Source organism: Amphiprion ocellaris, chromosome 10, assembly GCF_022539595.1.
Source record: "Amphiprion ocellaris isolate individual 3 ecotype Okinawa chromosome 10, ASM2253959v1, whole genome shotgun sequence".
NCBI lineage: Eukaryota > Metazoa > Chordata > Actinopteri > Pomacentridae > Amphiprion > Amphiprion ocellaris.
In genome coordinates, this window is record NC_072775.1 from 36759689 (window position 1) to 36785262 (window position 25574).

Sequence of the window (25574 nt, forward strand, 5' to 3'; positions counted from 1 at the left end):
CAGAAATTATTGATGTCCTGAGATTGGACATTTTTACAGTTTTTCACATAAAGCTAAATGATTTATCAGACTACAATCTGTAACAGTCTGACTCATAAAAATGTAATGTGTCTTTATCCGTTATTCTCCAAGACAAGCTCTTACTGTGAAGGAATGAGTGAAGGACAGAAAGGTGAATTTGTGTTCAAAATAAGGCTGACGGCTGAACTTAACATGTCTGGCTGGGGTTTGCTACATTATGTGCAATATATAGCGACGGCAGGAATTGATGGGACTCAGAAACAGCCCACAGTTTAATCATTTGTTCCTTGTATGATTTCCAACTGATAAATCAGTTAGTTTGTAGTAGGATGCAATCATGTGATCGTCAGCAGATAATTGACACAGTGTTCACATCGTGATTACAGCGACGCGGTGCCGGCTGCTATATCTCCCAATGGGAAATCTTTAACAAAGCTGTAGATCCACACTATAAGCCGCTTCACTGCCAAAATCTAATCACTTGGTCCTTGTGTCATTTCTGACCTTCTCTAAAAATTTCATCCAAATCTTTTGCTCCGTTTTTGAGTAATATTTCACACAGACAAACAGACAGATTCACAGACAAACATACGTCGATCGTCACATTACTCCACCGTTGCTTGGCGGAGTAATAAAGATCAGTTCAAGCACTTTCACCAACTTTCAAAGTAAAACTCTATCTCCCACAATCCTTTGCGTGAAGACGCTGCGCTCTCCCGCCCGTTACGAAAATCTCCCGGCATGCTTTTCAGCAGGGCCGTGAAGAAGGAGCTTCGTGATGGAGTCTGCTGGCGGCTAAAGACAGAAAGCTGCTGAGATTTGAGCTGAGTAACGTGTGAGACGTTCATGTTCCTCCACAGCGGAACTTCAAGGAGGATTCGGACCGGTTCATGACAGACACTTAGGCCGCTGCGCTGCGGAGATCCTCGGTGAGTGTTCGGAGCTGCTGGCGAGCAGGGCCGCCATTAAGCCCGCTACAAAACACAACAGAGCAGCAGCCAGACTGCCCATTCTGACACACCTGAGGGGGTTATTTCATTTAAATACCTCCTTTACCCCTCCCGTTGTCTTAGCGTGTTTACAAGCCGAGTTATCTGCTAGCATTTAGTCTGCTAGCAGAAGTAGCCGTTGAAGCTAACCGCGTTAGCAACAGGAGGTCCAGAGATTGAAACACATACGATCTACACGGCGGAAACACCGGCAGGCCGACTGAGTCTGGACGGTTAAACACACCGAGAGCGTCTGTCGGTGAGGCTGAGCCCTTTCTGTTAACCTTAGCGGCAGCCCCCTGTTAGCATCAGCTCCCTGTTAGCATTAACCCCCTTTTAGCGGTAGTACCAGCCCCTGTTCGCATCAGTCCCCTGTTAGCACCAGCTCCTTGTTAGCATCAACTCCATGTTAGTATTAACCCCCTGTTAGCATCAGTCACCTGTTAGCACCAGCCCTCTGACAGCATCAACCCCCTGTTAGCATCAATCCCCTGTTAACACCAGCTCCATTTTAGCATCAACCCCATGTTAGTATTAACCCCCTGTTAGCACCAGCCTTCCGTTAACACCAGCCTCCTGTTAGCATCAGCCCTCTGATAGCATTAACCCCCTGTTAGCACCACCTCCGTGCTAGCATTAACCCCCTCTTAGCACCACCCACCTGTTACCATTAACCCCCAGCCAGCACCAGCCGCCTGTTAGCACTAGCCCCTGGTAGCATTAACTCCCTGTTAGCACAGGCCCCCTGTTAGCATTAACCCAATGTTAGCATTAGCCCCTTGTTAGCCGCTGCTGAGACATCTAGCCTAGTGTTTAGCTGCGGATGTATAATAATAATAACAATGATGATAATTATTATTATTACAGAGACATCTAGCTTCATGTTTAGCTGCTGATATATAGTAATACTAATAGTAACAACAGTGATAATAATTATTTTTGTTACTGAGACATCTAGCTTCATGTTTAGCTGCTGATGTAGAATAATAATAATGCTAATTATTATTATTACAGAGACATCTAGCCTCATGTTTAGCTGCTGATATATAGTAATACTAATAGTAACAACAGTGATAATAATTATTTTTGTTACTGAGACATCTAGCTTTGTGTTTAGCTGCCGTTTCTTCCCACAATTCTGAGAACCTGCTGAGTTCCAGCTGTTGCTTTTGTGAGACAGTGAAAAGGTTGACAGCCCAGTCTGGATGTAAACACAGGTCACCATGAACATGGTGGATAATTTACAGCTCAGCAGCTAAAACTCTTTTCTCTGATCGTTCTCTGAATCCAGCTGTCGTCTTTGACTCGTGTTCGTTGTCAGATAACGTTATAAAATCAGTATTTTAGCTGCAGAGCAACAGGAAATGAAGGTGCTGCTGGTGAACACGTAGTTAATGAGTTTCATCCTTTTTCTGACAACAGAAACATCTGGACCTGAGAACAGCTGGATTATAGTTCAGCTGGATTAAAGAGCAGTTTAATGAGCAGAGAGAAGGAAAGGATTTCTACTCTTTGTTCTGACATTAAACCTCCAAACATCAGCTGTAATGAGGTTCAGTAACATCCACGGCAGCATGTTTTACTGGACTCTCATCTGGCTGATGAATAGTTGGAGAGTGACGGATCTGATGATAGCAGGGTGGTGTTGTAGTGAGGTGTAGTTAATACCAGCAGGGTGGTGTTATAATGAGGTGTAGTTAATACCAGCAGAGTGGTGTTATAATGAGGTGCAGTTACCCAGCAGAGTGGTGTTATAATGAGGTGTAGTTAATATCAGCAGGGTGGTGTTATAGTGAGGTGCAGTTACCCAGCAGGGTGGTGTTATAATGAGGTGTAGTTAATATCAGCAGGGTGGTGTTATAGTGAGGTGTAGTTAATACCAGCAGGGTGGTGTTATAATGAGGTGCAGTTACTAGAGCTGGACCCGAATATTCGGTCCCGATGGTGGTATCCGGATATTAGTTTTGAGATCCGAATTCGGTGGTCTTCAGTGTTCATACGGTGGATGAGCTGCACCATGAGGACAACACTGACAGTAAATGTTTCTATTGTGATGTACATAAAGCAGGAATTTTCTGTAGGTGACTTGAATAACTTTATTTGCAAAGCATGAATAATTCTAGAATGACGGAGGTGATTTTGAAGAGAAGTGCATCCTCAGAGAAGAGCAGTTTGACCCTTTCTACCATGGTTCAGCTGCTCCAGACATCTGACAGACCTTCAGAACTCTGCTACTGATGGAAATAATCCAACTTTCCAACCTGTTTTTGCTCAACATCTTCTCTCTGCTGAAATATTTCCTTACAGCTGATTTCTTTTTGCAGTCAGATCTCTTCTCAGAATTTTATCTCCTGTTTCTGCTCACATGGAACTGTAGTAAAACTGTTTTAAATAAAGTTAAAAACGCAACCGTGTTCTGTTAGAAGGATTTCTGGTTGAAAATTAGAGGTTTGTTTTTAGCAGCAGAAACCATTTCAAGATTCAAGACCTTTATTAGAAATGTACTGAGCACCTGTTCCAGACTGGTAAGAAATAAAGACTAAAAACACACGATGGATGGATGGATGGATGGATAGATGCAAATTGAATAAGTAATTAAAGTGTCAAAGTGCTATATATATATATATATATATATATATATATATATATATATATATATATATATATATATATATATATATATATATATGTATATATATATATATATATATATATACATATATATATATATATATATATATATATATATATATATATATATATATATATATATATATGTATATGTATTCTGATGTTGTTGCGGTGTTGACTGGACATTCAGAAAGCCTATTTATGTACGTTTACAGTTGAGGGCTGAACATTATATCAGGACTAATGATTTATTTCAATTAATTACATTAATTACTGAAAATATCCTGATGACTTGTTTTAAGTGAAGATCAAGAGGGACAGCGTAGAAATTACCAACTTTGTTTCCAGTATTAGAAACTTATTAGAATTCACACAGAAAGTCTAAAACTTTCAGCTTCATCAAAGGAGTGAAACAAATCAATTAATATACACAGAAACATCAGATCATAAATCACAGAATGAGCTCAGCTTGGTACACAAAATAATAATGTCAAATTATCTGAATATTCGGTCATGATGGTGGTATGCGAGTATTTATTTTGAGATCCAAATATTCGGATCCCCCACCACCCCCAAGTCAGATGATAGGCTCGCTGGTTTCTGGACCAGTGGTGGAGTTGGTGCAGCTGTAGCTCCTCCTGTATCTCCTGGACTGACCTTGGCTGTGTTTCATGACTTCTACCTGGCTGGATGTTCTGAACGTTTAGCTGGTCTGTTCTCCCCATGGTTTGGTGTTTAACTCTTCAGTGATCTGAGAGTTTGTTTAAAGAGCTGGAGAACCCATAAAGGGAATGTGGAGTCCAGTCCAGGTCTGGATGCTTCTGCTTCAGACTCAGGACGGCAGTGTTCTGCTGTGGTGGACCAGCTGATGGAGCTTCTGTCCTCAGCTCCACCTGGTTGGTCTTTCAGCTGCTTCCTCATCTCATTGAACCAGGAGAGAACCTGGATCACACCTGAAGACCTTCTGGATCTTCTCCGCTGGAACAAATGAAAGATGTGACTTTTGCTGCCTGTTCCATCTGTAGAATCTGATTTGTTGAAGCTTAATTTCGAACTCGGTGTTTGACATTTGTTGAATTTTAGATCCTGATCCTGGATCAATAATACTGATCACGTTTGACTCATTGGTACCAGTTACTTATTACCCTCTAATACTACATTTACCCTCTAGTACTACATTTATCTTTTAATACTACATTTACCCTCTAGTACTACATTTATCTTCTAACACTACATTTACCCTCTAGTACTACATTTAGCCTCTAGTACTACGTTTATCCTCTGATACTACATTTATCCTCTAATACTACATTTATTCTCTAGTACAGAGGTCACTAACTGGCGGTCCGGATCCAGACCCAGACCCAGACGCCGTCTTACATGGACCGGACCTGTAATCAGTAAATTGTAACAGGATTTTAAATTTGACCAGTCACTTCTGTTTTACCAGCACAGCTTTCCTAGTGTTTACGGCATTAGTTAGCAGCTCAGGAAACACACAGACCAATTACGTACGAGTTCAGCCATCCCACATGACGCTACTCAGCCAATGAAGTCTCTGCATTCAGCTACTAAACATCACAGCTCTGCGTTCAGAAAACAGTTGAGAGGTGAGGGACAGACAAAAAAGGAAATGAATAAAGCGACACCCAGAGGGAAATAGTCCTGCACATGCTGACCATGTTTGGCTCAACATCCAGCTGGAGGCACCTTTCTCAACTATGAACATAACAAACATGACAAAACTGAATATGGTTCCAGACTGACCAATGAGCTCCAAATGTGTTTGAGAACAACCCTGACACCATTCAGACCACAATTCAAAATACACAATTCAAAAAATACTGGCAGGACAAACTGCAGCTCAGTTCTCCCATTAAGCAGCAGGGATATAAGGGAGTAACAAGACAGAAAAAAAATGTTAAAGTGTTGAATTGTGTACATTTTTTGCGATTTAGGTATTGTTAAAGATGTATATAAGCTGGTTTGGGTTGTTCAGTCATTATTTTTTCAAGTTCTGCCCTTAATTTTAAGATGTACAGTTATATCAAAAGTTATTTGTTAATAAATGTTGTCAAAATGTTTTTGAACCGTACTGAATTTATTTGATTTGATGGTCAGTTATTGATTACATGCACATGCTAATAAAACTTCTAGGTTACATCATCATATATCGCACTAATTGAAGTTAGACTTTATGATGTTCCAGACCTTTGCTTTAATACATTTTCTCTGACTGGACTTCTTTGAGTTTTAGTTGAATACCCCTGCTCTAATACTACATTTGCCATCTAGTACTACATTTACAGGTTTACCTGTTGTACAGGTGAACTTTTCTGTATGTACAAACACAACCTGACCAGATGGTCCTCCTCCTGCAGGTTTAGCTGGTCACCATGGCGACGGACATCGGCTCGCCGCAGCGGTTCTTCCACATGCCGCGCTTCCAGCACCAGGCGCCCCGACAGGTGTTCTACAAGAGGCCGGACTTCGCCCAGCAGCAGGCCATGCAGCAGCTCACCTTCGATGGGAAGCGCATGAGGAAGGCCGTGAACCGCAAGACCATCGACTACAACCCCTCTGTCATCAGATACCTGGAGGTAACACACCTGGTTAAACTTTATTTAAACACTCAGTATATTTGGTGATATCTGAATTTCATGTTTTAACAACACTAAAATCTGAAGTTTGAAGGTGGAAGAAGAGAAGATGTTTGTTCGGATCAGAATGATTGATCATTCATCAGAATGATTGATCATTTGTCAGAATGATCATTTGTCAGATGATTGATCACTCACTGGTTGATCTTCTGTCAGTCACATAATAACTGAGCAGCTGTGATCGGTGTTGAGTTGAGAGAAATGCAATAAAAAGTCTTCATATCGTCTATTAGCCTTCTGATCGATTATTGATTAGTTTTCAGAACTGATTAAAGGAATATTTTCTAGTAAACGTGAACATTTCCCAGAGTTTATGTTCTCAGATGTTCTTTGTTTCAGGTGACAGTATATATTTTATTTAACGTGGATCAGTGGAGCATCGAACACGTCATTATTTCAGCTTTCAGCCTCAGAACTGCTTCAGGGTTCTGACCCGATCTGTGTTCTCTGCAGAACCGACTGTGGCAGCGGGACCACCGAGACTTCAGAGCCATTCAGCCCGATGCTGGCTGCTACAACGACGTACGTCTCCTTTACAGAGCCCCTGAACCCCTCACGGTCCAGTAGATGCTACAGTTTACAGATGTTCCCTAAACGCCTCACGATCCAGTAGATGCTACAGTTTACACATGTTCCCTGAACGCCTCAAGTTCCAGTAGATGCTACAGTTTACAGATGTTCCTAAACGCCTCACGGTCCAGTAGATGCTACAGTTTACAGATGTTCCCTAAATGCCTCATGGTCCAGTAGATGGTGCAGTTTACAGATGTTCCCTAAATGCCTCACGGCCCTGTAGATGCTGCAGTTTACAGATGTTCCTAAACGCCTCACGGTCCAGTAGATGCTGCAGTTTACAGATGTTCCCTAAATGCCTCAGTCACCAGTTGATGCTGCAGGTGAACAGATGTGGTGTTTTGTCTCAGGTACAGGTGTGTTTGTGTGTCTGCAGCTCGTCCCTCCTGTCGGCATGCTGAACAACCCCATGAACGCCGTCACTACCAAGTTCGTCCGAACCTCCACCAACAAAGTCAAGTGTCCAGTGTTCGTCATCAGGGTGAGCCTCTCTACCCCATAGATTATTACCTGGTAGTAGTCCTTCATTAGTCCTACAGACAGGAAGTGACACTGAACAGACGTCCAGATGTCCAGATTCTCCTCCATGTGGATGGTTCTGATAGTCACCTGGTGATGGTTTTAACGTCTGCTGCAGGTCAGGATCAGGTAATAATAATCTCCCAATGAGCTGTTTTAGATAACGGGCAGAACCAGGCTGAGTTTGGCCACTTTATTAGAACTGGACAATGCATTGAAGGAACACGGAGAACCTTTAGATGTGAACAGCGGCAAGAACCTGTCTGAGGAGAAGACAGCTCTTCATGTTCTGGTTCAGCCCGTCCAGCTGCATCACACCCTAATGGTCCAACCAGACAACAAGCTGGTCACTGATTGGATGTTGGGAGCCCCAGGGAGCATGCTCCGTTATCAGGGACATGATTGGCTGAAACCACATATGGGTGGCACTAGGCACCTTGAACAGTTTTCTGATTTTTGCCGTATCTGTAGGTATTGATCTGCTGATGGATGTCAGAGTCATGGAGGATCAGACATGGGACTAGACCCTCAGGTCCACAGTTTGAAGGCACTTTACATCTGCAGGAAGCTGTCTATCTTTGATGAGAAGGACTCGGTGGAGCAGAGTTCTGTAGGGTTAATGTTCTAGAAGCTGTCTATCTTTGATGAGAAGGACTCGGTGGAGCAGAGTTGTGTAGGGTTAATGTTCTAGAAGCTGTTTATCTTTGAATAGAAGGACTCGTGGAGCAGAGTTCTGTAGGGTTAATGTTCTAGAAGCTGTTCTAGGAGGAGGGTGGTGTTTGGCTCTTCTGATGCTGACAGGGTCTGACAGGTTCAGGAGATGCTCATCAGATGTTTGGTCCAGATGAGTTGACCTGGTTTGTCTCCTCTGCAGTGGACTCCTGAAGGCCGCCGGTTGGTGACCGGAGCCTCTAGTGGAGAGTTCACTCTGTGGAACGGACTCACCTTCAACTTTGAGACCATTCTCCAGGTAAACATCTCAACACTCACCTGTTTAATGACCAGAATTATCTGCTTTACCAATCAATAGTCTTATGAATCACTGATGTTCTAGTGAACAGACTCCTGGTTGGTTCCTCAGGTCTGATCCATCATTACTGAGGTTCAGGAACTCTGTAGAACACCTGACCTCTGGTTGGAGGTCATGAACCTCCACAGAAGTCTTTTTCATGGTGCCCCAATGCTCTCTGCTTTAACCTCCTCTGGTGTCTACAGGATTAAACAGGAAGAAACTAAGGAACTACAACTGATCTAGTGTGGCTTTTCTCCTGGTTCTTACTGGCCTCCTTCCTCCTCCATCCTCCTCTGCAGGCCCACGACAGTCCGGTGCGGGCGATGACGTGGTCTCATAATGACATGTGGATGCTGACGGCGGACCATGGCGGCTATGTCAAGTACTGGCAGTCCAACATGAACAACGTCAAGATGTTCCAGGCTCACAAGGAGGCCATTAGAGAAGCCAGGTTTCTACTAATCTCCATTTTCTGTAGTTATCCCGGTCTGCAGCACCCCTCACGGCCACACGGGGGCGCCGCCTCATGCTGTGTTTGCTGTGGTTCATTAATGACAGATGTATGTGTGTGCTGCTGCAGCGCTACAGTGATCTGTTGTTCATATTCTACCTGCTGTGTCCAATAAAGACCTGATCTCTGGTTTGGTGGAGGAGATCAATAAATTGTTATCAGGGATTAATAAAGGCATTGATCTCTGGTTTGGTAGGCCCAGTGCTGTGGAGATCAATAAAGTGTTGTCAGGGATGAATAAAGAGAATAAATGCAATCAGAACCACTGCAGGTGTAAATAATGCTTTGAACTGAACATGTGAGCACAGAGCTCCGCCCACCTGGTCTCCTACGTTTCCCAGAATGCAGCTGGACAGCATCCCTCAAACTCCACACCTCCAGTCTGCAACGCAGATTGGATATTTGGAGCAGGGTGACGCCACTGTGACATTATCAGGGTACAGATGACATCATCCAGCAGACTAGACAAGTCAGTGAACTAGTTCTGGCCAGTAAACCAGCAAAGGACTAGGAAACAGAACTTTTAGTGTCGCACCATCCGACACACCTGAAGTCCTGCAGATGGTCTGATCTACATCACTCTGTCAGGTATTCCTCTTATTCTGTACCCCCCCCCCATCCCCGGACAGGTGACACTACCTGAAACAAGCAGCGCTCTTTCATCCTGCTGGAGTCTACAGAAAAAAAAATACATTTACCCTGTTAGCCTAGCTTAGCCCAGACACTAGAGGCAGAGTCAGACTGTTAGCCTAGCTTAGCCCAGAGACTGCAGTCAGGGGCGAGCTGTTAGCCTAACTTGGTCCAGAGACTCGAGGCAGGGGCAAACTGTTAGCCTAGCTTAGCCCATAGACTAGAAGAATGGGCAAACTGTTAGCCTAGCTTAGCCCAGAGACTGCAGGCAGGGGAGAACTGTTATCCTAGCTTATTTATTTATTTATTCATTTATTTATTTGATCAGGGACATGCAATCATAGAACACATAGAACTGAACATAGTCCAGAGACTGCTGTCAAGGGCAAAGTGTTAGCCTAGCTTAGCTCAGAAACTAGAGGCAGAGTCAGACTGTTAGCCTAGCTTAGCCCAGAGACTAGAAGAATGGGCAAACTGTTAGCCTAGCTTAGCCCATAGACTAGAAGAATGGGCAAACTATTAGCCTAGCTTAGCCCAGACACTAGAATCAGGGGCAAACTGTTAGCCTAGCTTAGCCCAGAGACTGCAGGCAGGGGAGAACTGTTATCCTAGCTTATTTATTTATTCATTTATTTATTTGATCAGGGACATGCAATTATCATAGAACACATAGAACTGAACATAGTCCAGAGACTGCTGTCAAGGGCAAAGTGTTAGTCTAGCTTAGCTCAGAAACTAGAAAAATGGGTGAACTATTAGCCTAGCTTAGCCCAGACACTAGAGGCAGAGTCAGACTGTTAGCCTAGTTAGCCCAGGGACTAGAAGAATGGGCAAACTGTTAGCCTAACTTAGCCCAGAGACCAGAAGAATAGGCAAACTGTTAGCCTAGCTTAGCCTAGAGACTAGAAGAAGGGGCAAACTGTTCGCCTAACTTAGCCCAGAGACCAGAAGAATGAGCAAACTGTTAGCCTAGCTTAGCCCAGAGACTAAAAGAAGGGGAAAACTATTAGCCTAGCTTATCCCAGAGACTAAAAGAATGGGCAAACTGTTAACCTAGCTTAGCCCAGACACTAGAGGCAGGGGCAAACTGTTAGCCTAGCTTAGCCCAGTCACTAGAAGAAGGGCCAAACTGTTCGCCTAACTTAGCCCAGAGACCAGAAGAATGAGCAAACTGTTAGCCTAGCTTAGCCCAGAGACTAAAAGAAGGGGAAAACTATTAGCCTAGCTTATCCCAGAGACTAAAAGATTGGGCAAACTGTTAACCTAGCTTAGCCCAGACACTAGAGGCAGGGGCAAACTGTTAGCCTAGCTTAGCCCAGTCACTAGAAGAAGGGCCAAACTGTTAGCCTAGCTTACCACAAAGACTAGGAGCAGGAAGAAACTCTTAGCCTAACTTAGCATAAGGAGTGGAAGTACACAAAAACTCTTAGGTAAGCACACAGATGGAAAGCTTGGGGAAGTAGTTACCCCTAGCATTACACAAAAACTGGAAGCAGGGGAAACCTGTTAGCCTAGCTTAGCCCAAACACTAGCGGTAGGGGCAGACTGTTAGCCTAGCTTAGCCCAAACACTAGAGGCAGGGGCAGACTGTTAGCCTAGATTAGCGCAGACACTAGAGGCAGGGTCAGACTGTTAGCCTAGCTTAGCCCCGAGACTGCATTCAGGGGCAAACTGTTCGCTTAGTCCAGACACTAGAGGCAGGGGCAGACTGTTAGCCTAGCTTAACCCAGAAACTAGAAGAATGGGCAAACTGTTAGCCTAACTTAGCCCAAACACTAGAGGCAGGGGCAGACTGTTAGCCTAGTTTAGCCCAGACACTAGAGGCAGGGGAAGACTGTTAGCCTAGCTTTGCATCCTCCCCCCATCAGAACATCCTGTCAGTAGAAACAGTCTTAGGTCAGTTTGTGTCCTGAAGCCGTTTCCAGGAAACATTTGTTTTAAAATGCTGAAGTAATAAATTAATAAATGTTTGTTGGCAGCAGCTTTTCTAAAACACTTTCAAGAGTTTTTTTTTTTTTTTTGCTGTGGTGAAGCTCATCTCATTTCCAAACCTAAACTTCATTAACTGATCTGCTGCTGAGGTGTTGCTTGTTGTTGATATCAGGGCTGCAGCTAGTGGTCGTTTAGTTATTGATTACTGATCAGGATTAATGATTTGCTCTGCAGGATCTGAACAGATGAAGTGTTTTTTAAAACAGAACAGACTGCAGCAGACCAGCTTCACGTCATTATTTAACCCAGTTTAAGACTCCAGAGGCCCAGTGGACTGGATATAAGACACCGATTATTGATTTCAGGCGGCAGCTAACCGTCATTTTTATTATTTCCAGGACCATTTGTTGTCTGTAGAACATTAAAATTACAATCATTCAGACCTACTGGATGATCTCAGACTTATAAAACTCCCTGAACTCCTGTGAGAAGTTTACTGGAGGAATCGGTTCATTAACCAGGTTCACTCTGAAAACACTGCTGTTGTTCCTGGTTTGTTTGGCTCTGAACCTTTGTTACAGAGAGCATCCAGCAGGTGGTGCCGTTGTTCCTCCTGTTGCAGCAGGTTCAGTCCATCTTTATTCACAGAAGAAAACATCACAGGCTTCAGTTTAACCAAAAGGTGTTAGCTCCTTAAACCGTCGGTCATCCTGGATGAAGGTTTTACTGCAGGAACAGAATGAGGTGATTTAATCAGTTCAGTGAGTCTGGATGTTTAGTTCAGAGAGAACAGGAGCTCCTGAATGCACCACAGCAGGACAAAGGATGGAAACGTTAAACTGAGCCGATCAACCATCAGTAATCAATCATCAGCTAACCTGAGGAAGAATCTGGGGAGTGTGAGGGAAGAGCTGCTGGAACAGGATCCATGTTTCAGTTTAACTCTGCTGTCACTGAAACAGGAAACACACAAAGTTAATCTAGTAATGATGAATACAATCTCTTTACATTTTCCCTTAAAAATATTAGAAAATATGCAGTGAGTTTGTTCTACATTTAAACCACAGAAACATAGAGCAGTTCTACTGGAAATGATTCCACACATTAAACAGCATTACTTTGAAACTACTCACACCTGAGGCCAGTACACAGGTGTCACTGTCCAGGTGTAGACAGACTGTCCAGGTGAACAATCGATTAACAGCTAATCATGACCATCATGACATTAAACTGCTTTTTACTCAATGTCCATCTGGAAACCAGTCTGACCTCTGACCTCCTGGTGGCGTAGTTTCCAGATGTTGTTCATCCAGATGTTTGTGTTTCCATGCCGACTCGCTCTTTCTTGTTGGTTTCCAGTTTCTCTCCGACTGATAATAAATTCGCCACCTGCTCAGACGACGGAACCGTCAGGATTTGGGACTTTCTGCGCTGCCATGAGGAAAGGATCCTGAGAGGTACCTGAACACACCTGAACACACTTGGACCTGAACACATCCTACCTGAACACACTTGGACCTGAACACATCCTACCTGAACACACCTGTACCTGAACACACCTGTACACATCCTACCTGAACACACCTGTACCTGAACACATCCTACCTGAACACACCTGTACCTGAACACACCTGTACCTGAACACATCCTACCTGAACACACCTGTACCTGCACACATCCTACCTGAACACACCTGTACCTGAACACACCTGTACCTGGACACTCCTGTACCTGGACACACCTGTACATGAACACATCCTACCTGAACACACCTGTACCTGAACACACCTGTACCTGGACACACCTGTACATGAACACATCCTACCTGAACACACCTGTACCTGAACACATCCTACCTGAACACACCTGTACCTGCACACATCCTACCTGAACACACCTGTACCTGAACACACCTGTACGTGCCTCCCTGTTCTGTCGGACTGTCTCTGGACCAGCACAGCTCAGAGCTGTTTTTTCTTCGTTTTACGTCCGACTGTTCTGACTTTTCCTTGTGGTGTTGTGGTTTGGACAGACTCCCTGTGGAGGTGTTGCTGCTCTAAGTTGTGTTGTGTTGCTGTGTGTGTTCAGGTCACGGTGCTGACGTTAAGTGTGTCGACTGGCATCCAACCAAAGGCCTGGTGGTGTCGGGCAGCAAGGACAGCCAGCAGCCAATCAAGTTCTGGGACCCGAAAACGGGACAGAGTCTGGCGACGCTGTGAGTTAATCAATAAATGATCACATCTATCAGCTCTCTGAACAGACAGACTCACATCTTCCTCACTCTGAAGTCCTGCAGTTCTGAGGAACCAGAACATCATGAAGGAGAACTCAGAGACGTCTTCTGGTAGAACGATGGAGACCAGGGAGAAGAAACATTTCTTTATTTATTTTACAGTTATGATTAAAAAATTCTGATCCATCATCCAACATGTTTCCTCAGATGTTAAACGTCAGACTTCTGTGGAGGTTCTCAGTCATCCAGGTCCTGGAGATGGTAGGAGCTTCAGGAGGAACCAACTGCTGGTTTCTCCTGAAGCGCCTACCATCTCCTCGTTCTGTAGATGTTTTTTTTATCTCCATGTTTCCTCTCTCCTCTGCTCATCATCTGTAGATGTTCCTCCATGCTGGATGGATCTCCAACTACCTGCTCCTCTGTTCACTGGTTCTGCTGAATTTATTTTAGTCTCTGAGGAAACACTGCCTGCAGTTCAACCTGAAACTCTGAATATTTTGGTCTCAGCTGAGTCGTTCCTGGAGAACCAGAACCAGGAGGAGGTTCTGGTTCTGCAGAATCAGCAGCAGCTTATTGTTGGAGCATTTTTAAATGAGACGGTAGATTACAGGACAGGAAGTGGACAGGTGGATGGTTGATGTGGGAGATCAGGTTTCAGGTTCTAACCTCAGATTCTCTTCAGAGCGATAAACCGAGACCAGCAGGAACCAGTGAAACTAGTTTATACATGATGACATCAGCTGATCACACACCTGTCTGTTCTCAGACACGCCCACAAGAACACTGTGATGGAGGTGAAGTGGAACCTCAACGGTAACTGGCTGCTGACAGCGTCACGGGATCACCTGTGCAAACTGTTCGACATCAGAAACCTGAAGGAGGAGCTGCAGGTGTTCAGAGGACACAAGAAGGAGGCCACAGGTGAGAGAGTCACACCTGTACACACACACAGGTGAGAGGGTCACACCTGTACACACACAGGTGAGAGGGTCACACCTGTACACTCACACAGGTGAGAGGGTCACACCTGTGCTGTGTTTGTGTCTTCAGCTGTTGCCTGGCATCCCGTCCATGAAGGTCTGTTTGCCAGCGGAGGTTCTGATGGTTCTCTGCTGTTCTGGCACACTGGGTAAGAACCACAACTCTCCAGATATCAGCTCCTGTTTGTTGCTGTTTACTTTGTTGCTGTTTACTTTGTTGTTTGCTTTTGTCAGTGTGGAGAAGGAGGTGGGAGGGATGGAGATGGCTCATGAGGGGATGATCTGGAGTCTGGCCTGGCACCCACTGGGTCACATCCTCTGCTCCGGGTCCAACGACCACACCAGGTACACAACAGACGCACAACAGACACACTGCAGACACACTGTAAACACACAACAGAAGCACAACAGACACACACCAGGTACACAACAGACACCAGGTACACAACAGACACACTGCAGACACACTGTAAACACACAACAGACACACAGCAGACACACAACAGACACACTATACACACTGCAGACACACTGTAAACACACAGCAGACACTGCAGACACACTGTAAACACACAACAGACACACTGCAGACACACTGCAGACACACAACAGACACACTATACACACTGCAGACACACTGTAAACACACAGCAGACACTGCAGACACACAGCAGACACACTATACACACTGCAGACACACAGCAGACACACTATACATACTGCAGACACACTGCAGACACACTATACACACTGCAGACACATTGTATACATACTGTAGACACGCAAAAGACACACTCCCTGGTTGCAGGACTGTCCCTCCATAGTTTATTTGAGTCTCCTCAGGGTCCAGAGCGTCTGCAGAATGTGAACCTGCTGCTCCTGAACGTCTCCTGACCCAGAATGTCTCCTCTGTTTGTCCTCTGCAGTAAGTTCTGGACCAGGAATCGACCAGGTGACAAGATGAGAGACCGTTACAATCTAAACCTGCTGCCGGGGATGTCCGAGGACGGCGTGGAGTACGGTGAGCGGCGCAGGACAAACACCTGTCAGAGATCTGTGCTTTGATTGGTCGGCTGACCGTCCTGTTTGTTTCAGATGACGTGGAGCCGAACAGCGTAGCGGCGATACCTGGGATGGGAATCCCTGAGCAGCTGAAGGCTGCCATGGAGCAGGAGCAGATCAGTAAGTCTGAAGACCAACTGGAGCATCTGGAATGCTGCTGCCATTCTCCAGCTGTTCTCCTGAAGCTGAGGCAGAACTTTATCCTCAACATCTCAGCTCAGACTTTTCTATCTTTCTGAGAATATCTGCAGCAGCAGATCACCATGTATAAGTAGAGTTAGCCTGTTCTGTGTGCAGAGACAAACATTAAACTCAGGTGTGTCTGCAGGTAAAGAGGCGGCTCCTGAGGTAGAGATGTCCATCCCAGGACTGGACTGGGGCATGGATGAGGTCATGGGCAAAGACGCCAAGAAGGTCCCTCAGAAAAAAGTCCCGTACGCCAAACCCATCCCAGCACAGTTCCAACAGGTGAGCACAACTGGCTGCTGAGGACTCTACCTGGTAAATGTGTCTGAGACCTGCCTAATAACGCTGGTCTCTCTGCAGGCCTGGGCCGAGAACAAAGTCCCTATGATGCCTCCTTCTGGAGACCTGTCCAAAGACCGGAAGGTGGAGCAGAAAGTAGAGACGAAGAAGAAGACTCAGGCGGAGATCGAGCAGGAAATGGCAGCACTGCAGTACACCAACCCCATGCTGCTGGAGGTCAGGGTTCAAGTAGTACTGTCTGAACAGTTTGATTATTACTGTCTGATCCAGCAGGAACAGTTTGAGTACTACTGTCTGATCCAGCAGGAACAGTTTGATTAGTACTGTCTGATCCAGTAAGAAAATGTTGATTATTACTGTCTGATCCAGTAAGAACAGTTTGATTATTACTGTCTGATCCAGCAGGAACAGTTGGATTATTACTGTCTGATCCAGTAAGAACAGTTTGATTATTACTGTCTGATCCAGCAGGAACAGTTTGATTATTACTGTCTGATCCAGCAGGAACAGTTTGATTATTACTGTCTGATCCAATAAGTACATTTTTATTATTGCTGTCTGATCCAGCAGGAACAGTTTGATTATTACTGTCTGATCCAATAAGTACAGTTTGATTATTGCTGTCTGATTCAGCAGGAACAGTTTGATTAGTACTGTCTGATCCAGCAGGAACAGTTTGATTAGTACTGTCTGATCCAGTAAGAAAATGTTGATTATTACTGTCTGATCCAGTAAGAACAGTTTGATTATTACTGTCTGATCCAGCAGGAACAGTTGGGTTATTACTGTCTGATCCAGTAAGAACAGTTTGATTATTACTGTCTGATCCAGCAGGAACAGTTTGATTATTACTGTCTGATGCAGCAGGAACAGTTTGATTATTACTGTCTGATCCAATAAGTACATTTTTATTATTGCTGTCTGATCCAGCAGGAACAGTTTGATTATTACTGTCTGATCCAATAAGTACAGTTTGATTATTGCTGTCTGATCCAGCAGGAACAGTTTGATTATTACTGTCTGATCCAATAAGTACAGTTTGATTATTGCTGTCTGATCCAGCAGGAACAGTTTGATTATTACTGCCTGATCCAGTAAGAACAGTTAATTACTGTCTGATCCAGCAGGAACAGTTGGATTATTACTGTCTGATCCAGTAAGAACAGTTTGATTATTACTGTCTGATCCAGTAGCAACAGTTTGATTATTACTGTCTGATCCAGTAAGAACAGTTTGATTAGTACTATCTGATCCAGCAGGAACAGTTTGATTATTACTGTCTGATCCAGCAGGAACAGTTTGATTATTACTGTCTGATCCAGTAAGAACAATTTGATTATTACTGTCTGATTTAGTAGGAACAGTTTGATTATTACTGTCTGATCCAGCAGGAACAGTTTGATGACTACTGTCTGATCCAGCAGGAACAGTTTGATTATTACTGTCTGATCCAGTAAAAACAGTTTATTACTGTGTGATCCAGCAGGAACAGTTGGATTATTACTATCTGATCCAATAAGAACAATTTGATTATTACTCTGTGATCCAGCATTAACAGTTTGATTATTACTGTCTGATCCAGTAGCAAAAGTTTGATTATTACTGTCTGATCCAGTAAGAACAGTTTGATTATTACTGTCTGATCCAACAGGAACAGTTTAGTTATTACTGTCTGATCCAGCAGGAACAGTCTGACTACTCCTGTCTGATCCGGTAGGAACAGTTTGATTATTACTGTCTGATCCAGTAAGAACAGTTTGATTAGTACTGTCTGATCCAGCAGGAACAGTTTGATTATTACTGTCTGATCCAGCAGGAACAATTTGATTATTACTGTCTGATTTAGTAGGAACAGTTTGATTATTACTGTCTGATCCAGCAGGAACAGTTTGATTACTACTGTCTGATCCAGCAGGAACAGTTTGATTAGTACTGTCTGATCCAGTAAGAACAGTTTGATTATTACTGTCTGATCCAGCAGGAAGAGTTTGATTACGACTGACTGATCCAGCAGGAACAGTTTGATTACGACTGTCTGATCCAGCAGGAGCAATTCGATTATTACTGTCTGATCCAGCAGCAACAGTTTGATTATTACTGTCTGATCCAACACAAACAGTTTGATTAGTACTGTCTCATCCAGTAGGAACAGTTTGATTACGACTATCTGATGCAGCAGAAACAGTTTAATTATTACTGTCTGATCCAGTAAGAACAGTTTGATTATTACTGTCTGATCCAGCAGGAACAGTTTGATTAGTACTGTCTGATCCAGTAAGAACAGTTTGATTAGTACTGTCTGATCCAGCAGGAACAGTTTGATCCAGAATGATCCTCCCCCTATGAGGTTGGATCTTCAGCCCCTATGAGGCTGCATCTTCAGCTATGAGGCTGTATGTTCAGCTCCTATGGGGCTGTATCTTCAGCTCCTATTAGAGGCTTTCGACCGGGGTGGAGCCCATTCGGAGTCGGAGCCAGTGCCCGACTTGGCACCGGTTTTTTGTCTTTCCACCACCGGAGCTGCGGCTCCGGGCTCCAAAAACTGGGGCTTTTTCGGGCACCAACTCGTTGCTGGGCCAGACTTGGCCAGAGTTGAGAGCCGAGCATGTCACAGGCAGGGGGCGGGGTGACATCTAAAAACATCTAAAAAGATAAACATAAATATGATCATCAACTTATTGCGCGTTTAATCGCTAAGTAATCAATGCAAGGGTAGTCGAAGCTAAGTATCTAAGCTAACGCTAGCACGTTTACTGTTAAGTATCCAAACATCTTTGATAATTACCTTTCTTCTCAAACGTGATCGCCGGGCATTGGAACGGCGACGCCGATGGGTAACCCCTAACAGAAGGTTTTGCTGCTCAACGATGGCGAGACACACTAGCAAAGCCATGAACACCACTCCAATGAAGTCCTCCATTGTTGTTGTGTGGATTTCCGTACGGCGCGAACGCTGTTGAACGGCTACGTACGCAGTGACGTACACACGTTTTGTGGTGGCGCAATGACGCAGCTCCAACTTTGCTCCTTCCGAATGGAAACACAAACCCGTTCTGGGGCGGCACGAGATTTGAACCAAAAAAGCACTGGCTCTCAACTTTGAACCAACCTAGCACCTGGTGCTCTTTGGTCAAAAGCTCCTATATGAGGCTGTATCTTCAGCAGTCTTTAGTCTCTCTGGTCTGAACCATGGTGCTGCTAGAGGACAAAGTGTCCCCATTATATAGACATGAGTATTACTCAGAGTTCAGCATGTGTCCCCGTTGGATTGTCCTCCAGATGTCTTCATACAGGTGGATGGATTAGAGTTGGACTGCAGGTATCTGGATTCAGCAGCATGTTTAGAGGGGGAGGATCATTCTGAAACCTGATTTAGGAAAACCTTTAAATGTTGGAAGGATTCTGAATTAAATGTTGGTTTCTGCTTTGGTTTTATTCCAATAAAATAACTGTCCTCTGATTCAGTCGCCTGCAGCTAGAATGTAGACAGAATGTAAAAACATCAGGAGGCTAGACCATTTAAACTGGTTGAACTGGTCAGACTGGTCGTCCTCATGTTCACTGGTTAAACTGGACATCCTCGTGTTAACTGGTTGAACTGGTCAGACTGGTCATACTGGTTAAACTGGTTGTCCTCATGTTAACTGGTTGAACTGGTCAGACTGGTCATACTGGTTAAACTGGTCGTCCTCATATTAACTGGTTGAACTGGTCAGACTGGTCATTCTGACTGTCCTCTCTCTGTTTGCAGCAGATGAAGATGGACCGGATGAACCAGATGAACAACGATGGGAACATGGGCCCCTCCCAGAGTCAGGGCTCCATGGGCCCCTTCCCTGGCCCTGGGGGCCCCATGCCTCCTGGACAGCAGGGGTTTCCCCCTAATATGCCTCCACAGCAGATGTCCAACAACATGGGGCCCCCAATGGGCCCCGGAGGCATGCAGTCTCCATTCATGCCTCCTGGTCAGGTGGGGCCCTCCTCTGGACCCCAGTCTCACCAGGGGCCCCCTCAGGGCATGATGGGACCACCAGACATGCAGGGACCCCAAGGTATGCAGAGACATCCTGGTCCCCCAAGGAACATGGGTCCGCAAGGGCCTCACAGTATGGGACCCAGAGGGATGCAGGGGCCCCCTGGAGGGATGATGGGCCCCCCTCCTCGAGGAATGGGTCCTAGGGATCCTCAGGGGCCCCCACCTCAGGGGGGCATGATGCCACCTCAGGGGAACATGATGGGCCCCCAGGGTCCTATGCAGGGTGGGATGATGGGGCCCCCAACCAGGACACATGGCAACATGCCCAACAACTATGGGATGGGCAACATGCAGGGGCCCCCAGGAGGGATTCATGGCACCCCAGGAAATATGCAGGGACCCCATGGAAATATGCAGGGACCCCATGGAAATATGCAGGGACCCCATGGAAATATGCAGGGTCCCCCTGGTAACATGCAAGGGCCCCATGGAAACATGCAGGGGCCCCCGTATTTGCAGCACCAGGTGAGTTCTCTGAAATACTTAGTCCAGGAGCCAGTTCCTCACTGGACCGGGCCCCAGGGTTCTATCAGCAGACTAACTCTGATCTGGTCTATGCAGGGCCAGAACACGGGGCCAATGATGCATGGGATGGGACAGCAGGGGCCCAGCAGCAAAGGTAAGGAGCCCCATTTCAGGCCCCTCTAATGTCCTTTAGGGGCCCCTGGAGGTCCTTTGGGTTCATCAGTTCTGATAAGCACTGTTGACTCTCCTCATCAAGGAGACCCTCGGGGGCCACCGCCCAACCACCACATGGGCCCTCCTGACCGGCAGGGCCCCGGGGGACCGGACCAGGGCTCGGGGCCCTACTGGGGGGACAACCAGCAGAGCAGGAGAGGACCGCAGGACTTTGACGGAGGACAGGACTTCCATGGCCGAGCAGACGAGGGCTGGAGACCCGGATACCAGGGAGGAGCCGGGGGCCACAGGGGAGCCGGGCCCCGGGCCGGGGGGAACGGAGGCAGCTGGGGCCCCGACGAGAGGTTCACCGGGGGAGAGTTCAGGGGCCGCAGGGACGACAGGTGAGAGAACAACTCTGTGGTTCTAGAGTCCTGTTCTCCTGTGTGGTGGTTCTGGTCTCAGTCTGGTTCTGGACTCAGCTTGGTTCTGGACTTTGTTCCAGGTTCCGAGGAGGCGGTCCGGGTCGGCCTGGAGGTCGGTGTTACGCTGATGACTACAGCGGCCAGGAGGAGGTCTTCGACGGCCCCGAGGAGACGGGACGAGGCTGGGACAGTGGAGGACGAGGGAGACCACCTCGAGGAGGAGGTCCTCTGAGAGGAGGAGGTGAGATACACCTGATATACCTGCTAACACCTGATGCACCTGATACACACATGGGCAAAATTGTTGGTACCCTTCGGTTAATGAAAGAAAAACCCACAATGGTCACAGAAATAATTTGAATCTGACAAAAGTAATAAATAAAAATTCTATGAAAATTAACCAATGAAAATCAGACATTGCTTTTGAACCGTGGTTTACCAGAATTATTTTAAAAAAATAAACTCATGAAACAGGCCTGGACAAAAATGATGGTACCCTGAACTTAATATTTTGTTGCACAACCTTTTGAGGCAATCACTGCAATCAAACCATTTGTGTAACTGTCAGTGAGACTTCTGCACCTCTCAGCAGGTATTCTGGTCCACTCCTCATCAGCAGACTGCTCCAGTGGTCTCAGGTTTGAAGGTTCCTTCTCCAGACACCATGTTTCAGCTCCTTCCACAGTTGTTCAATAGGATTTAGATCAGGGCTCATAGAGGCCACTTCAGAATAGTCCAATGTTTTCCTCTTTGCCATTCTTGGATGTTTCTAGCTGTGTGTTTTGGCTCATTATCCTGTTGCAAGACCCATGACCTGCGACTGAGACCAAGCTTTCTGACACTGGGCAGCACATTTCTCTCTAGAATACCTTGATAGTCATGAGATTTCATTGTACCCTGCACAGATTCCAGACACCCTGTACCAGATGCAGCAAAGCAGCCCCAGAACATAACAGAACCTCCTCCATGTTCCACAGTAGGGACAGTGTTCTTTTCTTCATATGCTTCATTTCTGCGTCTGTGAACATAGAGCTGATGTACCAAAAAGTTCCAGTTTTGTCTGGTCTGTCCATAGGACATTCTCCCAGAAGCTTTGTGGCTTCTCAACATGCAGTTTGGCAAATTCCAGTCTGGCTTTTTTATGATTTGTTTTCAACAATGGTGTCCTCCTTGGTCGTCTCCCATGAAGTCCACTTTGGCTCAAACAACGATGGATGGTGTGATCTGACACTGATGTAGCTTGACCTTGGAGTTCACCTTTAATGTCTTTAGAGGTTGTTCTGGGCTCTTTTCTTATCATTCCTATTATCCGTCTCTTCCATTTGTCATCAATTTTCCTCCTGCGGCCACATCCAGGGAGGTTGGCTACAGTCCCATGGATCTTAAATTTCTGAATAATATGTGCAACTGTAGTCACAGGAACATCAAGCTGCTTGGAGATGGTCTTCTAGCCTTTACCTTTAACATGCTGGTCTATAATTGTCTTTCTAATCTCCTGAGACAACTCTCTCCTTGGCTTCCTCTGGTCCATGTTTAGTGTGATACACACCATGTCAGCAAACAGCACAGTGACTACTGTAACCCTATAAATAGGCCGACTGACTGATTACAAGTTTGTAGACACCTGTGATGCTAATTAGAGGACACACCTTGATTGAACATGTCCCTATGGTCACATTATTTTCAGTCTTTTCTAGGGGTACCATCATTTTTGTCCAGGCCTGTTTCATGAGTTTATTTTTTAAAATAATTCTGTTGAACCACGGTTCAAAAGCAATGTCTGATTTTCATTGGTTAATTTTCATAGAAGTTTTATTTATTACTTTTGTCAGATTCAAATTACTTCTGTGACCATTGTGGGTTTTTCTTTCATTAACCAAGGGGTACCAACAATTTTGTCAACATGTATAACACCTGATATACCTGATACACCTGACCACCAGGCTACAGCAGCTTTACTGTCCAGAATATTTTCTTTAGAACCACATTAGGAACCAGCGCTGGCACAAAACAACGTTTAAGTTTCCATAAAGTCCAGTTAGCCTTTCCTCAGAGTCACAGTTAGAGTTTCCTATTGGCCTGAGTTCAGGTCTGTGACATCACAGTTGTGACTCATCACAGTGCCTCCTGCAGGTCACGATGGTTACCGCGACGGGCAGCAGATGCATGACGGGTCGTCTCCGGCTGGTCGAGAGCGTTCTTCGTCCCTGCAGGGGATGGACATGGCATCTCTGCCCCCCCGCAAGCGTCCATGGCAGGACGGACCAGGGACAGGAGACCTCCGAGAGAGAGAGTCCCCCGGAGCTGATGGAGGTGAGAGTGCCACCTGCAGGCTGAAAAAACATTTAGTCCTGAGCTAAAGCTTCACTCCACTGTAAAGTTTATCATCAGTCTTTAGTTGGTAACGTCTCCCAGAACTCTGAGTTTATGATGGAACCATTGAAACTAGAATCTTTGTCACTAAAATAATTCAGATTTATTAAAGGTCTTCTGGAAGTACGACTGAATGTACAAAAAAAATGTACAAACAAAAACTTGAATGATCAGTTTTGTTGATGTAGAACATTGTGTTGATCTAAGTTTCTTAGTTTCATGGCCTCTTAACTCCTCCTGAGTGACTCCAGTCGACTACAGCTGCTGACTCCTCTGATCCAGCTTAAATAGAACCATTAGATCCACTCATTAGACTCAAACACTAGAGGGGGAAAGTCTGAGGAGCTCAGCACAGATCTGAAAAACAAGTCAGAAAGTGACTTGAAGCCATTTCTAAGCAGCTTCAGTTCCAGAATCATCTGTTTGTCAGAATAAAGTTCATGGTCCAGGTGTGTTACTGCCTCCATCAAGAAAACACAAACTACCACCTGCTGCTGAGAGACGATTGGTCAGGATGGTCAAGAGTCAACCAGGAATCATCAGAAAGCAGGTCTGAATGAATGAGAAGCTGCTGGAACACAGCTGTCAGTGTCCACAGGGTTCTAGAGGATCCATGAAGAAGGAAGTTCTTCCTCTAGAAGCAGAACCTTAAAGCTCCAGATGGAACAAAAACTGAAGGTGAGGCCTTTAACCCAAAGAACAGCAAACCTACCATCAAGCATGGTGGTGGTAGTATCATGCTCTGTGAAACTGGAGCTTTCCACAAAGTAAATGGAATAATGAAAGAGGAGGATCACCTCCACGTTCTTGGTCTCCCCAAAGTTCTGAATTAGACCCATCAAGAACCTGAAGACTGATGAAGAAACAAGTCTGAGTCAGAAAAAGTTTAGTTGAACAGTACCGATTGACCGTCGGTCAACTGAACTTGTCTTTCTGACTCAGACTTGTTTCTGTCAGTGTAATACCGCCACCTCCATGCTTGAAGGTAGGTATAGAGTCCAGAGGAGTCAAAGATAAACCAGAAGACTGAAACCCCAAGAACCGAACTGAGGAGGAAACGGACAAATTTAACCAAATATCTACATTTCTGTTGGTTTATTTATGATCCAGCAGATGTTGTCGTATTTCAGAAGAACTTTAATAAATCTGTAAAAGAACCAAAATGATTGTTTATTGTGACAAAGATTCATGTTTCAGTGGGTCCACTGTAGACCATTCAGAGTTAAAGGAGTCCTCAGAAACTCCAAACTGATGTGATGTACATGGACGACTGTATATACATGAGACAGTGACAGGTGAGAGCGCCCCCTGCAGGCCCAAACTAGACATGAAACACCTGAAGTGTAATAAACTTATTGTTCTCAATCAGTGGATGATGAGTGTTTTTGGTCTGTTGCTCTGTGGCGCCCACTACAGGTCGTTTGTCTCAGAGGGAGGACGGCGGTTACGGTCCGTCCGGTCGCAGTGGACGAGGCGGCTGGGGTCCTGGAGGCCCCCCCGGACCCCGGCGAGGAGGACCCCCACCCAGAGGAGTGCCGAGGGGTGGCGTTCGGGGCCGGTAGTCCTGGATGCGGAAATAAAAACTCCCATGATCCTCTGCTCCTCTGGTTCTCCCTGCTGGTTCCTCCACACACCTGAGACCAGACGGACTTTGTCACTTTCAGGTGTGTGAAGAACGGAGGCTTGTGATTGGCTCCTGAGACGACAGGTAGAAGAGACGTGTAAAATACTGTGGAGACTCATCGTGTTGTTGGTATCGGCGTCTCTTTTATTCCACTTTGTCTGCAGCTTCCGGCTTTTTGTCCTTTTTGTAACAGATTTCTATGTTTTTGTGTTTTCACTGAGGTGGACAATAAAGATTCACACTTCAATCTGTCTCTGGT

At 45.4% G+C, this 25574-nt stretch overlaps 1 protein-coding gene across 3 annotated transcripts; it reads left to right on the forward strand.

The window, feature by feature from the left end:
• The first annotated feature begins 762 nt into the window (after positions 1 to 762).
• LOC111577604 (pre-mRNA 3' end processing protein WDR33) lies at positions 763 to 25562 on the forward strand. 3 transcript variants are annotated; one of them, XM_055014712.1, is made up of 22 exons: positions 763 to 950; positions 6023 to 6241; positions 6755 to 6823; positions 7251 to 7355; positions 8268 to 8363; positions 8705 to 8856; positions 12838 to 12935; positions 13567 to 13693; positions 14478 to 14632; positions 14762 to 14840; positions 14926 to 15036; positions 15618 to 15712; positions 15787 to 15873; positions 16082 to 16221; positions 16300 to 16455; positions 19991 to 20599; positions 20642 to 20740; positions 20837 to 20894; positions 20997 to 21297; positions 21399 to 21559; positions 23452 to 23631; positions 25108 to 25562. In XM_055014712.1, the coding sequence occupies exons 2-22, from the start codon at positions 6038 to 6040 to the stop codon at positions 25251 to 25253; spliced, it is 3228 nt and encodes a 1075-aa protein (XP_054870687.1). In that variant the 5' UTR covers positions 763 to 950; positions 6023 to 6037; the 3' UTR covers positions 25254 to 25562. The 3 variants fall into 3 exon arrangements, with proteins under 3 accessions (XP_054870687.1, XP_023139717.1, XP_023139718.1); XM_023283949.3 differs by having other exon boundaries at positions 19991 to 20740; XM_023283950.3 differs by having other exon boundaries at positions 19994 to 20740.
• Positions 25563 to 25574: the final 12 nt, after the last annotated feature.

What these genes read in the sequence shown, in the direction of transcription:
- LOC111577604 (XM_023283949.3), top strand. Translation starts at nt 6,038, where the DNA reads ATGGCGACGGACATCGGCTCGCCGCAGCGGTTCTTCCACATGCCGCGC. An exon ending in GTCCAGTGTTCGTCATCAGG is followed by an intron (nt 7,356 to 8,267) that starts GTGAGCCTCTCT and finishes TCTCCTCTGCAG; the next exon opens with TGGACTCCTGAAGGCCGCCG. An exon ending in AGGGGCCGCAGGGACGACAG is followed by an intron (nt 21,298 to 21,398) that starts GTGAGAGAACAA and finishes ACTTTGTTCCAG; the next exon opens with GTTCCGAGGAGGCGGTCCGG.